The sequence below is a fragment of the Patella vulgata genome, chromosome 8 (assembly GCF_932274485.2).
Source record: "Patella vulgata chromosome 8, xgPatVulg1.2, whole genome shotgun sequence".
NCBI classification, from domain to species: Eukaryota; Metazoa; Mollusca; class Gastropoda; family Patellidae; genus Patella; species Patella vulgata.
This window is the reverse complement of record NC_065886.2, coordinates 40,538,371-40,555,613: the sequence shown is the minus strand read 5'-3', so window position 1 is coordinate 40,555,613 and position 17,243 is coordinate 40,538,371. Positions and strand designations below refer to the sequence as shown.

The 17,243-nt window shown below is 35.8% G+C and overlaps 2 protein-coding genes across 3 annotated transcripts; both read left to right on the top strand.

Annotated features, from left to right (window-relative positions):
* Positions 1-14: 14 nt before the first annotated feature.
* LOC126829827 (protein SGT1 homolog) lies at positions 15-8,940 on the top strand. Its single transcript, XM_050559975.2, has 7 exons — positions 15-169; positions 1,911-2,010; positions 3,640-3,736; positions 5,302-5,409; positions 6,002-6,095; positions 6,399-6,568; positions 7,072-8,940. The coding sequence occupies exons 2-7, from the start codon at positions 1,952-1,954 to the stop codon at positions 7,171-7,173; spliced, it is 630 nt and encodes a 209-aa protein (XP_050415932.1). The 5' UTR covers positions 15-169; positions 1,911-1,951; the 3' UTR covers positions 7,174-8,940.
* Positions 8,941-11,847: 2,907 nt separating this feature from the next.
* Positions 11,848-16,700, top strand: LOC126830275 (tripartite motif-containing protein 55). 2 transcript variants are annotated; one of them, XM_050560634.2, is made up of 2 exons: positions 11,848-11,967; positions 14,330-16,700. In XM_050560634.2, the coding sequence occupies exon 2, from the start codon at positions 14,345-14,347 to the stop codon at positions 15,962-15,964; it is 1,620 nt and encodes a 539-aa protein (XP_050416591.1). In that variant the 5' UTR covers positions 11,848-11,967; positions 14,330-14,344; the 3' UTR covers positions 15,965-16,700. The 2 variants fall into 2 exon arrangements, with proteins under 2 accessions (XP_050416591.1, XP_050416590.1); XM_050560633.2 differs by lacking the exon at positions 11,848-11,967 and adding an exon at positions 12,215-12,336.
* Positions 16,701-17,243: the final 543 nt, after the last annotated feature.

The following is a 17,243-nucleotide window of genomic DNA, read 5'->3' as shown; positions in this document are numbered from 1 at the left end:
GTAAATTCAAGGGGGAGTAACTCTAAATGAAACAAATCTGAAAACGCAGAAGACTCGAAAACCACAACAAACAAACAAACAAAATTGAAACTGCAGACAACACGTAGTGCATTGGCTCGACTTTCAGTTCAATTCACCAAACAGTGATAGATCTAATCTGAAGTTATAGGTAAGTGAAAGATTGTATTTGTTTTTGTAATCACAAATTATAAAATGTCTTGATTCAACTTGTTGTTAATAATATACTGCTTCGCCTGGACCTGCAGTCTGCACCTGATTAGTGAGTATAGTATAGGCCTAGTGAGTCAGAGTGAGAATAAATTCGGCAGGGCTGAATACAGCCTGACTACTTAATATTTGTCTGTGAGTTGAAATAAGGGAGCAAATTTGGGTAGATCGTGCTATCCACCCAATAGGCCTACATGTACTTCCAAATATCCCAACTACACCATCAAAAACTGACGGAATACTTCAAATATTTCAATATAAAGTCTCTAACTCGATCAGTATCATCCAAAGTCTTTGACATTGCAAACACGAATTATTTGTCAATTCAAATCACGGTTGATGTTTTGTTCTTACTGGGAAAAGATGGGCATCTGATATCCGATATTTAAGTTTAAGACAAAATAAACATTTTACCATTGGTACACGAATCATTTACCATAATATAATTGTGTTTCAACAATATTTGTAACAAGGGACTTGAAGGACGAGGCTAGACATATTCCACAAGTCATTTTAATCGGTGACGTCATATTCTTATCTGAAGAGCATGCGCAATTAAATAGATAATATGTAACAGGCATTGCCTGAGTAGAGCAAAGCTGATTATTGTCAAATATAAAACCTTCATAATTAATTTTCTCAAGTGATACAAAAAATGTTAAATAATTTAGTTTTTCCAAATTGATTTTAATTTAGATCTAAATAGTTCTATGAGGCACGTAATCTCGCTTGGGTGAGATTTGCTAAGTTGACATGCGCGTTTCCTGTTTTGCCCAGTGTATCCGGTTCCGGTCTGAATTTTTTTTTTTCAACAGTCTGTGGGTGACAATTTCAGTTACGCTCCTGTGTTACCGGAAAAGAGCTTTGCTCAAGCACCGCGCTTTGCACGATGCTTTAGAGCTTGGCTCTATACTATCAGTATGTAGACTGGAATAACCAGATGCTAGACTTCTGGTGTATTTCGCCAAACATAACTGATTTGAAATTAAAGTAAAAACGGAAACAATTGAATGTAAATCAGTTTATATACATTCATATTACATATGTGTTGCGATCCATTTGTGTCAATTTCTACAGGTCCCAAATATAGCAGTTTTTCTCCTTTAATGAGATATTTCCTGGAACTTGAACATCACTGTTAACTTGAACGTCTATTTATAGTATGGTACACGTATCAGTAATGGCAGGACAGGTTATATCATATGAATCATCAAAACATTACATGATGAGTTAGTTTCATGTGGACGTATATTGTCGTCGCCCCTGTTTGTCCGTCCGTCCACAATTTGTTTGTGGATACTCTACAGGTCACAATTTTTATCCGATTTCAACAAAACTTGAAATATAGCTTTATCTCCCTAAGATCTCGGTTCCTTTCGATATTGGCATTTACCGGACCATAACTTGTACGAAAAATCACGATTTTAGCTTGTGGACACTCTAGAGGTCACAATTTTGATCCAATTTTGATGAAACTTGAAATGCATGTTTATAACCCAAAGATCTTGGTTTCTTTCGATATTTGCGCATATCAAATTGTAATTTCCTGAATTATGGTCCTTGATTGTAGGAAAAATCACTTTCTTTTTAGCTTGTTCTCTGTCCATCTCTCAAAAAATGTGGGCGTATCCTGCCTGGCAGCTGCTGGTTTACAAAGTAACCAATTTTTTTTAATTGATTAGTTTACAGAAGCAGACAAGTCTGACATAGGTGAAATTTAAAAATGGCAGCTGCTGAAAGTAATCCTGATCCTGTTCCAATGCCAGCAGGACCAAAGACAAGGTTTGCAAAATATATTTATCTTCCGGTTCTCATTTGGTTCATGATGCAGTATACTCTCTATTTTTTTGATTGCTTACTGATGATTTAAATTGACAAACTCATAAATTTGTCTGTAAAAGTCCATCAATCTTAACTGTATTATTTATAACCAGTGTGGTGCTGACATTTAAGAAAGTCTTTAAAATAGTTGAACAGAGTTTAACCTTTATTGATCTTCACTCCATAGTCTACACAGGACATACTGTTACATCATTTCACAAACAAGGGCTTCACTTTAATTCTGTTAATACCTAGCTGTACAGCAAGATGTATTGGGGTACCTGCTAGAGTATACAGTCTTTAATCAGGGGATCAGGGCTGTATTGCTAAGGAAGTTGATCTCTTTACTTGCCAGGTCATGAAGTAATGCAACCGTCAATCATTATGAAAAATTAAGATTCCTAATCCCTTGCTTCAGCCTATATAAACCAATAAAATTATTTAAACATCATGAAATGTATAGAATTTCCATAGACTTGAGGCCAGTACATGTAGCAGTACACACTGATCAGCAGTGAATTTTCGCTAGGCCGCTACAATCACTGATAAGGATGATATCGATGCGACCCAAATATTAACTTTTTTCTTCCATCAAATTAAATTTTAAAAACTTTTTTTCATTTATTAGAAAAATAAATAAAGACGTTTGAATTGTTTGTAGGTAAAACTCATTTCCTATTTAGTGTAAATGGGTATTAAAGGAGCTAAATCGCTAACATTTGGGACCTAGAAATTGACAAAAGTGGGTCGCAACGCATATAATACTGTAATATGAATGTATATAAACTGATGTACATTCAATCGTTTCCATTTTTACTCCAATTTCAAATCAGTTATGTTCGGCGAAATAAGCCTGCAGTCTCAATCGAGTGCAAATTTCTAGCGTCTGGTTATTCCAGTCTACATACGCCGTTCGATTTGGTGCAATGTGTCTAGCCTCATCCTCCGAGTCTCTTTTTACTACTGGGGCTGAAGCGCATTATGGTACACGATTCGTGTACCAATGGTAAAATGTTTATTTTGTCTTAAATATTGGATATCAAAAGCCCATCTTATTCCGGTAAGATCACAACATCAATGTTGATTTAATTTGACAAATAAATCGTGTTTTCAATGTTGAAGATTTTGGATGATATTGAGTTAGAGACTTAGCTACTTTAAAATATAAGTAAAATTCACCATTTAGCCCAAATCAGTAACGTCTTATGTAAACAATGCACGCGCTGTTGAGCCAATGATTGACTCCGCGTGATGTGACGTCACGTTTCGAAACAGTCATCTGTAACAGAGATATTAAAAGATCTCTGTGAAACAGATTGGTAGCAGTACTGGACAGGTGGCAGTTACTAATATCTTCCCTATTAAGTACATTTTCTTATTTTAAACAAAAATGTGAGATAAAAAAGTGTTTTATTGTGTACAATAATGGAAGAGGTTTCTTTGCATCTTGTTGGTAGGCCCTACATCAAGTTAGTCTATTTCAATTATATTGTTTTGATAGATCTATCTTTCCATTAGTAATTAATATATTATTTTGTGATAATATTTTTATTTGTTTGATATATTGTCCTATTATTTGATATTATTTAGATATGACTGGTATCAGACCCATACTCATGTTGTTGTTACTATTTTAATCAAGAATGTTCAACAAGAAGATGCACAGATTAATATTTCTGAGAGAAATGTAAGTATTTGTGATAACAAGGTGCCTAAAACCTCTACCTGGCCCTGGTTTCACAAAACATTCTTAGGCTTACATTAAGAATCTTTAACTAAAATATAGCCCTTTATAAAACTTTTGTTGTTTTAATGTATCAAGTTTATCAATAAGAAACTACAGTGTATGTGCAATTTTTTGCATTTCTGGATCAAAAATATTTCTCATATAGTAATTGAAAGTTTAGTTATTCTAACTTGAGTGTGAGAATGCTTTGTAAAACCGGCCTGATTTAGAAAGACTTTTTGTCATAACTGGTAGTATTCCCCGCTCAATAATCATATATCCATAATCATTGTTATTTAAAAAATGTCTGTGAATTGAAATTTTGACTTGTTTATTAGTGTACCAAAAAGATATCTATACAAATGAAATTGGGTTTAACGTCGTACTGTTCTGCTCCAACTGGGCTAATGAATACGGGCTTATTCCATACAGTGTGCTATGAGGGAAATTTTGTTTGGACAATGGTACTACGGCCTACTCTTATACTTATATCTAATTCCAACTGCCAAGGTTTCTTTTACGTACACATCAATGCGTACCCAGGGCCTCTGTTTTTTCCCCATTCCTGCACCACTGACACAGGGCAACCATGTCGGAATATCCCGATGAACTCTCAAATTAGGATCGAGATTAGGACCTCCAGGAGCAAGCCAGCATCTTACTCACTGAGCCATGTCTAAAGGAGAAGAAATCTCTCTGCATGACACAAAGTTAGTATAAATGACAATGATGGCCATTGCAACACTTTTAATTAAAGGACAATATTGGTGTCAGTCATTATAAAATATGTGATAAGAGCTCGTTAAATACATCCCAAATATAATTTTAACACAGAGATCATGATTACGGGAGTTGTGTAACAAGCACGTGAAGAAACGGGAAGTGACGTCAAACATGACAAACATGAGTTGTCCTTCTATATAACAGACTAAATTAACGAGCGGTAACAGACAAACGATCGAATTTCATTTCACTGATAATTCCGTTGAAGATGAAAAGTTGTTATATGAGACGATGAGAGGATATCTGACAATTCTAAAAAAGAATTGGCTGTCAGTAGATAAAAGATAACGAACAAATTAGAAAAAGTCCGTACATTACCATGTTTTTATTAAGAACAGAATGAATAAAAACGGGGGAATGCACAGGATTTTTCTACTTTTTCTCGTGTCCCTTATCTAGTGACAGCCAATTCTATTTTTGAATTGTGAGATTCCCTCTCACCGTCCCATATAATAACTTTTTAACTTCAACGGAATTATCAGTGAAATGAAATTCGATCGTTTGTCTCTCGTTACTTCAGTCTGTTATATAGAAGGACAACTCGTGTTTGTCATGTTTGGCGTCACTTCCCGTTTCTTCACGTACTTGATACACGTCTCCCGTAGCAATGATCTCTGTGTTAAAATTATATTTGGAATGTATTTAACCAGTTCTATCACATATGTAATAATGACTGACACCAATATTTTCCTTTAAATGATTTGTTTATATCAGTACTGATAATTACTATTTGTTTATTACAGTTAAGTGTAACGATAAAATTACCAACTGGGAGTGACTATAATTTAGACTTGGATCTGGCCCATGTCATCGCACCAGAACAAAGCAGCTATAAAATTATGTCTACAAAGGTTCATTTAAGTCTATATTTTAATATGTTTTTTATTATTTAAATAAGAAAATTCTGGGGTTATATGAACCTTTTAACAACTTGTAATCGCCAGAAAAAGGATGGAATCAACTCTTTCACTTAAAATTTAACATAAAATTCTGTTTTAGGTTGCCGCCCCCCCCATTTTGGGCACCAAATGCTGGGAAAATTTGGGCACACAGTTGTATAAAAAAATATTGTGTTCTTGAATGTGTCCAATTTAACAGCGAATTTATTATTATCATGTAACATACTAAGAACCTAACTACATTTTTTGGGCACCAACCACCACCGCCCCCCCCCCCAGTCAAAAATTTCCCTGTACGCCTATGAGAATAGAGGTATTGTTTACATTGACTTTAGTAGCGAAAATAACACTCTCTAGACCACTCCAAGCCGCTTAGGTCACGCAGCTATTCATGGTTTGAGGCGGTACAGGAGTAGTTGTTTTCATTGGTCCAAACAGGGATAATTTGAAAATAACAATTGTTGAAGTTATAACAGTGACAATTTGAAAATAACAATTGTTGAAGTTATAACTGTATTAATTATTACTTATGATTTATTTAAAGATTGAAATTAAATTAAAGAAAGGAGAAGGTTTACAGTGGACTAAATTAGAGGGTGATGGAAAGGAAGATGATAATATTAAACAATTTACGCCACGTAAGATATTTCTTTCAGCATTAATGTCCTTAGTTCTCAAAATCCAGTCTCCTCTAGTTAAATTATGTCTGCAGGAGACCGAAAATGTTAATTTTCCATCTGTGCACAATAGAACCATGTGTTAATCTCAAAATGGTATACTTTAGGTGCACTTGCACCACTGACAAAGGACTTCACATGCAGACCAGACTTATTCGTAATACCAGTAAATCTCATTTCAGTTCATTCCCAACCTCTAGTAAACAGTTATTCATTGTAATTAAGATAGGCACATATTAAATAAACTCCATTTGTATATAACAGCAACTTATCCAACATCTGGTAAGAAAAAAGATTGGGACAAGATATCTAAAGAGGTAGCAGAAGAAGAGAAAAATGAAAAACCAGAAGGAGATGCAGCATTAAATTCCCTTTTCCAACAAATTTATGCTGATGGAACTGATGAAGTTAAAAAAGCCATGATGAAATCTTTTGTAAGTACAAATATCTATTATGTTGCTAATTCATAAGGGTTACTTATTTTGTTTAGTTTTTAAACAAAGATCAAACCCTTATCACAGTGAATACTTAACAGCCCTATTTATTACATATACTGATGTCAGACAGAAATTATTGCCCATAATGGTGTTCATGGTATATTCGTGAAGGTCCTGTGCTGGATGCTAATTTTGGTGTAGAAAGTTCCTCATGATTTTCCAGTCTGGTTTCTTCTTGTCAGTGGTGCAGGATGAGGGTCCTGGCATTCTAGATGTCCCATGGGAATAATGCCAGACAAGTGAGAACCAGGTTTAAAAAATCCAGGGGCATGCTTGTCGAAGGCCAGTGCCCTACCACTTGGTGACTGCACACACACACCTGCCCTCCTCCCATGAATTGAGAACGACACTCAGTGAACGATTTACAGTCCACCTGAACTTCTTTGAGATAATTTCAGCCCAGATATTCCTATTTTCTAATATATTTCTTAATATTCCAGAGTGAATCTGGCGGAACTGTTCTCAGCACAAACTGGTCAGAAATCGGCAATAAAAAAACTGAAGTCAAACCGCCTGATGGTATGGAATATAGAAAATGGTGAAGAAACAAATAGAAATTGAGAAAAAAGTTTTAATCATAAAAATGTGACAAAAGACGCAATGAGTTTGTGAGAATTGTTGGTGCATCCAGAATTTATTAACGTTTATTACACCAGATTGATCAGACCGAGTAAAAGTTTATTAATTGGATTGTTTATTATTCAAATTGTATCAACTGTGGCAATAGAGTTATTTCCCTAAGACCTGTGTTTCAGATAAAAAGGGGAATAATTCTATTTAAACAGTTCCACCATCTTGATTCTGCATGGATATGTAAAGAATCTGATAATTCACTCGGCAAACCTCGGCAGATTCCGTTACTCTACATCTAGCCTCGGCTGTATGACGGTAAGTGATATGTACCTACGCCTATACAATTGCGATGCGGCACCGGTTTACTTATTAGGGAAAATCTTTTAGAAAGAAGTTATCAAAATTGCGGCGTTCGAAGCGTGTGTAGAATTTGAATTTTCAGTGCAAAGTTGTCCTTGTTTGAAGAAAATCGGATAAACTTCAGACTTTGAAATATTTGTATGATAAAACATTCTTTAAAGGCGCTGTCATGGGCAACGCCGTTGGTAATCCAGGAACTTTAAAGTAGTTCCAATGGCTGACTTCGTCATACAGCCAAGGCTAGATGTAGGGTACTGGAATCTGCTGAGGTTTGCCGAGTGTCTGATAATTAAGACCTATGTTTCAGTTAAAAAGGGGAATAATTCTATTTAAACAGATTCTGTAGTTAAGATAGTTGAATTTAATTGCCATATGAATATTATACCAATACTGCTGCTTGACATCATCATAATCAGATAAAGATATGTTATACACTTGGTCACTGCTATAACAGGGGTTTTAAACCTTTTTACCCTGAGGTGCTAGCACTATATGCTTCTCATCTTCTTCTATTCTTCTTCTCATTTTGTGGCCAGTTTATTTGTCACCAGAATCTACTTTGCATGCCCACAACTTGTCAAAGCACACTGGAGGTTGTTCTAGATATAGTCAAATTTGTTCAATAAATGGACCCCTCAGAACATTATGCAAATCTCTGAGGACTTTACATGTATCTGCATTTTTTCTGTTCTGTCTGATTTCATGCATGCCTTAAATTATTACCATACAATAAAATCATCTGTTCCTACTCTTTATTTTTATCTGAAGAACAGAACTGAATGTGGAAGCAGCTAGGTGGCATGTAACAAATGTGTGACTGAATACTGAATTTTTCACGGGCCCACTTTCTCCTTGGATCAACCGCAAATTTTTTAAAAGTGTGCTAATAGGTCTGTGGACTCTAGGTTGGACATGTTTAATATATGATGGGAGTCAGAAGAAGCCTCCTCTGATAGTGTGAAAAGTGTGTGTGTGAAATAGCTTTATTTAAGGTCCGCTTCCACAGACGTGATATCGCAGACAAATGTTAATAGCCTCCCCTGGTAGTGTTATAGTGAACCCTTGTCTATAACATATAACTTTATTGCTGGTATTTGTGTATTAATCAACCAAATCATTCAAAAATTTATTGTTTTAATTAAAAATAGATATGGACTATTGTAAAAACGTTTTCATTTGTGTTTTAAAATGTCTCAGTTGTTTATCTCTGTTATTAAAGGAATTGATATCAACTGGTAGACAACTGAGCCATTTCTATTATTGAAATAAAAATGTTATTGCCCCAGACAACCCCAATATCATTCATTTCCCTTTAAGTGTTTGTTTGTATTTTCAATGAAAAAATGTAGAAATAAATATCATTATTTATCATATTATTAATTGATTATTTTGTTTATCTGAAATAGTGTTACATGGTGGAGTTCTTATTTTGTCAGTAACATCTGGGTAGTGAACTGGAACTTTAATTCACAGGAAAGCATGAAACACTTTAATAGGATTATTATCAGGCATATATATATACCATACTGCTATTAGTGAATCCAGAAACTGAACTCCCTGTCTCTCCCAGAACCAATCTTAGATGTATATATATATTATTGTTCTTACATGCAAATAGAAAGGGGTTTAGATATCATCCTTATCAGATGTCATTAATTAAAATGTATTCACAGAGGTAGAATTTTTGATGGTTGTTAAAAAATGCCCACATTAATCGAGTGGCCTTTTGCTACAGGATAATACCACTTGCTAGCACCAATTTGTTCAATCTAGATCACAAGATATCTTCCTGGCTATCATCACATGTCTGGTAGACGTGAATCTTTCAAGTAAAGTATTACCGAAACAAATTATGTGAATGGAGGAGGGGGCACTTTAGTGTCTACTACGTTGTACAGCCCTGGGCCTGTAACGAGATAATATGGAGAATGTCTCAAAACTCACTTCCGAAAATAGACTTACTTATTACTTAATGTTTGAAACGCGATATTAAAATAGTTCACATATTAGATGTTCTTTATATGCATTAGAAATTAGTCATAAACTGGGGGTCAACATTACTCAACATAATATATAAGAACTGAATAAACATATAAAATGCGTAACCAAAGAACTATTTCAATTTTCAAATTTTTTGTCATGGCAACACCTATTTAAGCTTGTGCACTGAAATATGTTTGCAATACTTTATTCAATGTTTAGATCTGTCTTTCAGCGACAGTGACATATTCCCCGTTTACTCTCAAATTAATTAAAATCTTGTGAATGAGTTACCGACATATTTTGTTTTCTAAAACTCGGTGGGATTCCTCAGTGCCGACTAAATTCAGATCTCTGCGTTTATTTGCATATATTTATGCCCCTGTCCCCACATCCATGTACGCTGGTCCTTCTTTTTGCCCGTCTTCATTAGCCCGTTCACCCCAATTTTATTTTATTTCCTTGGGTTTGCCAGGGCCGGAAAGACCTATAGAGAGCCTAAGCACTTAAAAGATTTTAATGGCCCCATAATATATGCAATTCAATAATAAACTATAATTAAACAAATTTACATTAAGATTGAAAATAATGTTTCTCCTACTTTTTTTAAATTGCAAAATCTTTGATCAGATCCTCCAAACTAATTTTACGTACCGGTAACATATCCAATCCTTTTGTTAGGACTCTTTAATATACTTTAACAGGGTGGCTTTTCGTGACCCAGGCCATTTTAAATTTTTCAGCGTATGGTGGTGATTCATGGTAAATCCGACAATGGCAAATTTGTGAGGTGCCCCTCCTCATTTGATACCTAAGCACGTGCTTAATATACTTAATATTAAATCCAGCCGTGGTTTTTACAACACGTCGTTGAATGTTTCAAGATAAACTACGTTTGCAGATTATGATAAAATTGATCAGTTTATTATTTAAATATCAAAATTAGTTTCATTTAAAATGCTAGGTGGATCTAGGATGGGTATGGAGGGCGACTGTATTAGGGATCTGTGGTGGGTATGGCGACTATTAGAGATCTAGGGTGGGTATGGAGGGCGACTGTATTAGAGATCTGGGATGGGTATGGATATGGAGGGCGACTGTATTAGAGATCTGGAGTGGGTATGGAGGGCGACTGTATTAGAGATCTGTGGTGGGTATGGTGACTATTAGAGATCTAGGGTGGGTATGGCGACTGTATTAAAGACAGGGTGAGTATGGCGACGGTATTAAAGACCTAGGGTGGGTATGGCGACTGTATTAAAGACCTAGGGTGGGTGAGGCGATGGGTCATTAACCAGGAGTTCCCGTTTGCCTAGAAAATTTCTCGGGATTTATAAGTCTGCCCTTAGAATTGTCAGTGGTATAAGACGGAGGGCCTAGTCATTCGGGTGGGACGATCAATCGAATTCCCGTCTACATTGGTAGTACGTTAAAGATCCCCTGATATGTAGTAGTCATGTAAGACGTGGTTAAATCCATTTTATTTTATGTTCGTACTAGAGAATAAATACGATTAAGACCATAGCTGTATTTGATCCTAGTTGTATAGGGGAGCCGCGTTAGCTCAGTGACTAAGGCGTGGGTTCGGTAACCTTGAAGTCCCGTTCGCTCCCGGTGTTGGCCGTGAAAAGTTCATCGGTATATCAGTAGTGCTGGATGGAGGCGAGCCAAGGGACAACGTATAGTCGTTCGGATGGGAAGAAAACCCGAGGTCCGTATGCACATTGGCGTGCACGTAAAATAACCCTTGACCGTTGGAATTTAGGAGTAGACCGTAGTGCCGCTGATCTGGCAAAATTTCCCTATGACGCATGCCCGTCTTCATTAGTGCATTCGATGCAGAACATTAGGACGTTAAACCCCATTAATTTCATTTCATTCCATATAGTTGTATATACAGCTACGCTGTTCATCTTTTTTTCATTAAACACTAATTTTTTAACATAATGTTTACACTATTTCTCCCTCATTTCTCTGAAATAAAAAGCGAATAAAGAAATAAAAAGTTTTCGCACTTTCACACGTGCAAAAATATATAGTATTGTAACACCGAACATCTCTTTTACAGTTAGGGATGAATAAATCCTTTTAAAATTATACTAAAAGGGCTTCCCCTTAAATACTATGACAATGCTGTACAGTGGTTATTATACGTGCAAATTGATACGTATAAAGCTGTCGCGTCAATACAGCTATATTCACGGTATATATCAATAAATAATAATGACCGTTACAGGTAGGTTATGGAACTTGTTAGAACCCGCTTAGTAACAGAGACATGCTTAAACCTGCCCTGTGCGCGACTCCATATTGAATTCTCTACTGGGCATTATAAACATATACTACATCCAAACAGGGAATATAGACTAATATATCATATTATTAAGATTACAGAAATCGTTGAATATAAAAACAAAAATACGGTAAGTACTGAATTCGATCAATCGATTTGTCTCCGATGCGCTTTGATGACTGAATTCTTATTTGTTATGACAATTGGCTAATCTCCAGGTGGGGTAAGCGTAAATGATATCATCGTAAAGGTAAAGGTAGGTCGTCGTATATCTATTATATTACTGTATAAAGGGGTATATAAGAAAGATCTATTATTAGAACAATTAACTGTGATATATACCATGTCAACTGGTCAATATCGGGTTTGTTTATATCTGACGTCACTATGCATAAGTAAATATAAATATAAACACGTGGGTAGGACTATCAGTCATTTAAATTCCACGTTGATTAGACGAAACCCTTAAATCTTTAGGGATTTGGATTATACGTTTCGGGTAAGCATTTAACCTCACTAAATATTCATTTCAAATTGATAAAATACAATACTGGGCAATATAGTCAAATAGGTAAATAAATATACTGCTTAAAAAGGGGCCCAACAGAATAGATTGATCTGTTTTATTTCGTGGTAAAGCCCTCATAAAAGGAAATCAAAGGTTATTTTGATTATATGTTTTGAGTAAGGATTTTATACACTAAATATTTATTAATTTCAAATTGATCAATATAACATTTAGTAAAATAAGTTTATTATACAGTAATGATTCATGGCAAACACAGAAATGATGAAAATAACGTACATTTAATTGAATTCTGATAAGGCTTTAGGATAAACCATACAATCCATAAAAAAAATACACATTGTACAATATTGTTGTATCTTTTACAAATCATTGTTAAAATATAATATATACTTTAAATCACTCTTTAAATAACTGATTTTTACTTTCGTCGCTCTTTACTTTTTTTCTTTTTTTTTTTTTTAAAGTAAATTAGTTTCTGGAATTTCTAACTAGATGAGTATAATCAAATATTGGTATATTCGGTGAAATAAAATGATATAATAACACAGAATTGTAACTGAAGTATTTCAAGAAATTTATGATTGAATAGCTTTTATACTTTTATACAGAGTCTCTGAATCTACGATAAGATTCATCAATCTTAGCCACATTTCTTAATCATATATATAACTTTTTAAACTTTGTTTTCCCGCTTATGTTGCATTTTTGAGAGATCGTATAAACCTATAACGGTAAATCTCTTTGATCTTTGGGGTATATGCCCGGAATAACTTGCGGTCAGAAAGTCGGCACGGCTTTGGATATATACAGGGGAATTTAGGGTTATTCTTCTGAAAGTTTTACTTTAAACCTGTAACGGGTTATTCTTCCAGGGCAGGGGCTTTTTTTCCATAAGAAAACATGATACAATATTTTTCTTACAGGAATTCTGGGATATTCTCATTTTACGTACATGTAAACATAAGCAAGATAAAGTCCTCTACTTCGGTTATGCTGGGGAAGAAAAGAAAAACCCTCGAAAGAAAAACCTCGCGGCGTGGTTCTTTCTTTTTCTGAGGTTATTTTCTTCAGTCTTTCTTTCCCCAGTGTCGTTCTTTACACTACACATAGTGTGGAAAGTGATAAAGAGTCTCCAGACTCTCGTCAGTTTCCTCTGCATTCTCCGGTTTACCCTAATTTTTGAAATAAAAGTGTACCATATATATTGGTCCTGAAATAACATAGTTCGTGTTGTGTGGACGTTAAACCCCACTCTTATGTCACGGGTTTATATCTCTCCTTAATGGCATTTTGCCAATTGTTAGTCATTGGTGGTCTCTTTGGGTTCTTATCCTGTTGTCTGCGCGAATAGATATCACAATAAGAAAAAAAAAATAATTCGTGTACTTTCCCCCATAATGTCTAGACACCCTATATAGATATCATTTCTTCTACGGCGTCAGTTACAGAAAGATTTTTCTCCTTTTCCTGATATTGCGTTCTAGTTCCCAAGCCCTTGGACACTTATGAAACTAGTTTGCTGTTATTTATTAAAAAAAACAAAAAATTCAACTAACGGTTGACATATATGGGAAAAACGAAATAAAGTATGGGTTAATGCCCGGGCTTCTGAAAATGGGCATATGTCATACAGTTTGCTTGGAGGCATGTTTACATTCTCCATCGATACGGGATCTCATCTTATCGTCACATTCAAACGACCAGAACCTGGTCCATGCCAGGCCTTCATCCTGCACAGCTGACAAGGGGAAACCATGGAAGACCCCGAGGAACTTTATCGGCCAAACCTCAGCAGATTTCAGTACCCTACATGAGTCTGCCGAGGTTTACCGAGTGCCAACGCCTTGCGTCCATTATCCTCCCCCATTCGAACTTCACACATTGTACATTGTCGTTGAACTGATCTACTAATTATGCTTGATTAATTTTAAAATGATTAAAAAACTTTTTGACTCTATTTCAGATTGTTGAGAAAGCCATGGCAACCGATTCCAATGACATAGCAACAGATTCAGCAAGTAGAAATCTCATCGTCGACGAAGCATCTTTTGAGGAACAGTTCTTACGGTGTCAAGTTTGCCGGGAAAAATTCGACCGCGAGGAAAGAACACCCAAATCACTTCCCTGTAATCACACATTTTGTCAACCCTGTCTAAAACAGGTGTTTGATCACAGTCAGCCATCTTCCCGTCGGGAGAGATCGACGTGGGGAGACGAAAATCGTGACGGAACGCTTAAATGTCCGACTTGCCGCGTAGAAATCTATCTCAGCAGAAGTGAAATCAAAAAATTACCTAGTGATCACCGCGTTATACAAATGATTGATTTCCTATCACAGGCGGTCTCAAAATCGCAGAATTCATGCTCCAAACACGAACGACAACCGATAAATTTCTTCTGTAAGACTTGCTTAGTGCCAGTTTGTCGGGACTGTACTGTTTTAGATCACAAAGAACAACAAGGTCACGTTATCGTCGACGTTACAGACGCATTGACCGAAAGTTCCGAGGAATTCAATACGGTGGAAAATAAAAGCAGACAACTGTTAGATAAGATGAAACAAAGGGCGGACGGTTTAGGGAATGGTTTAAAAAGACTGGATATGCTTGAAAGACAAATAAAAAATGAAATAAAAGACACGTTCATAGAATACAGACTTCTTCTGGAACGTCGCCAAGATTCTCAGATAAACTGTCTAAAGGAAATGATCAAAGCACAGAAAGACAAAATGACAAAAACATTCGATGATTTGAATGATAAAGGTACGGAACTCCAAAAACTGTACGACTCTTTTAAACAAGCGCGAACTACAAACGACGTTCGACAACTCTTCACAATAAATGAAAAGGTAAAACAAAAGGAAGAATCTTTCAAATCAGAAGCAGATGCAAAAGATAATGCACTTTTCGTTTCCTACAAATTCGACGTTGAGAGTGAAGGAGTCTTTTTAGCGGAGATGAGTGGATTAGGGGAAGTAACTCCGTATGAGGACCCTGGTCTGTCTGAACCTGTTCCTCACCACCAGTTGATACTTTTCGACATGGAAGAACAGCAAGAACAGGAAAGAAGAACCGCTAGGGATATGCCGCTTGATTGTACATATAGCGGACTCCCATCCGGTTTAACAGATCTAAGTGTGGAGGACGAGAGTCTAAATCAGCCGGAGGATGAGGAAGGATTTACTTATCACCCCTATTTAGACGCTACCCGACTGACACGCTTAATAGAATCAGAGTATCCCCATTTCAATGAAGGAGATTCTTCTGAAGAAAGTCCGACAGATTCGCAGGAACGCCGTGGAAGACGAAGCGAATCGTATGCCAATTTCTTGTCCCGAGATGCCCCTAGCGAGCTAAGATCTCGTAACAGGCGGAGCAGACGTCCAGCAAGAGAAACAGCTCTGCCTCAAGGCCTACTGGCACCACATGCACCTTCTAGAGACGATAGCCGATCCGGTGCATCACGTGGAAGTAGAAGTTCGAGTACTGGAAGCGGTAATGGTACAGGTTCCCGATCTAGTTCTTCCAGAATCCCAGACTTCACAACCACGCTTCAGCTGCTACAAGCTCGAGTCACACAAGATGAATCAAGATCATAAACAGTCTATAATAGCGTAAATTCATAAATTGTGCTAAAAAATCAAATCACTGAAATAATAATTAACTTATATAAAAACCTACCAATTGCATGCTATATATATGGGCATTAATCAAAGTGACAATATTGTTACCAATTTATGAAGAAAAAAACAGCATTCACGAGTCTTTACATGGAGTTGAAACATGCGATGCATGTAATATGTAATAGCCATACCAAACTGTTCTATTTTCCATGACATCATATTTCTTGTTTTCGTAGTTTGGAAACTGTAAATCTTAAATTATTTGGTATCCAAATAACTTTACTAGCAAATGGTTCCAATAATATGAACATGACATATATCCGATCTAATTGACAGTCACGTTACGATAAGAAGTCGATTGCATTTAAATACAATTTTATAACCCTTCAAAGGCAATTTCTAAAACAATGGGCATATATTTCTCTTCGACGCGAAATCACTGGATATTCTTTTAAAGTTAAAGGGCATAAATCTATACTTAGGTTATTGTTCTGTGATGAGGAAATTGAATCTACTATAATTTATTTATTTTAATATGAATGTAAGAAATGTGATAAATAACTGTAAATAATAACTGTAAATAGTTAGATATGAAAGTTGTATGGTTTATATGATGTGTGTCAAGTTATACATATTTATATATAAAATCAGTTTATATTTATATTAAAGCCCAATAATCATGTGTTTTGATCTCTATTTCTTGTTAAATCAAAATCATAAAAAATAACCGTGTCTGTATTAACTGATAATGTGATAATGAATACATTGTAATTCATAGATAAAGTTTTTAAAACTGTTAAATATTCTAATATAGTTCCTGTTTCACATTTTATAGAGCTGATGCCAATATCCTCAAACCGAAAACTCCGCACACAACATCTTCGTCGCCTTCTCGTTTTGATAGGCCTGGGTAGCGTACCAATACGAGACGCCTAAGCATACAAGGGAGGTTTTTCAAATATTAAAAGAGTCTGGAATTTTTATTCTCTTTCTCAGGGGGTGACCGGTGGTCTAACGCGTGCGCTTTAGGCCATAACACCTGTCATTACTTCAGGTGTTGTGGTTTCGATACCAGGCTTGTGTGTAATGCTAGGTTCCCACTATCACGATTCGGGCTACGATTGAAATATTGGTTTTAATCGTGGGATGAGTGTGGCGATTCTTTAAATTCAGGTCTTATCATATATTTTGGTCAGTCGTAGCAATCGTGTTGATCGTATCGAAACGCATCCGCACGTAGCAACTCGTAACGTAT

Bases quoted from the DNA above. Each gene is read 5' to 3' on its own strand.
- LOC126830275 (XM_050560634.2), top strand. From the start codon at position 14,345: ATGGCAACCGATTCCAATGACATAGCAACAGATTCAGCAAGTAGAAAT.
- LOC126829827 (XM_050559975.2), top strand. From the start codon at position 1,952: ATGGCAGCTGCTGAAAGTAATCCTGATCCTGTTCCAATGCCAGCAGGA. The intron at 2,011-3,639 runs GTTTGCAAAATA...GATATTATTTAG, and splicing joins CCAGCAGGACCAAAGACAAG to ATATGACTGGTATCAGACCC. The intron at 6,569-7,071 runs GTAAGTACAAAT...TTAATATTCCAG, and splicing joins AAGCCATGATGAAATCTTTT to AGTGAATCTGGCGGAACTGT.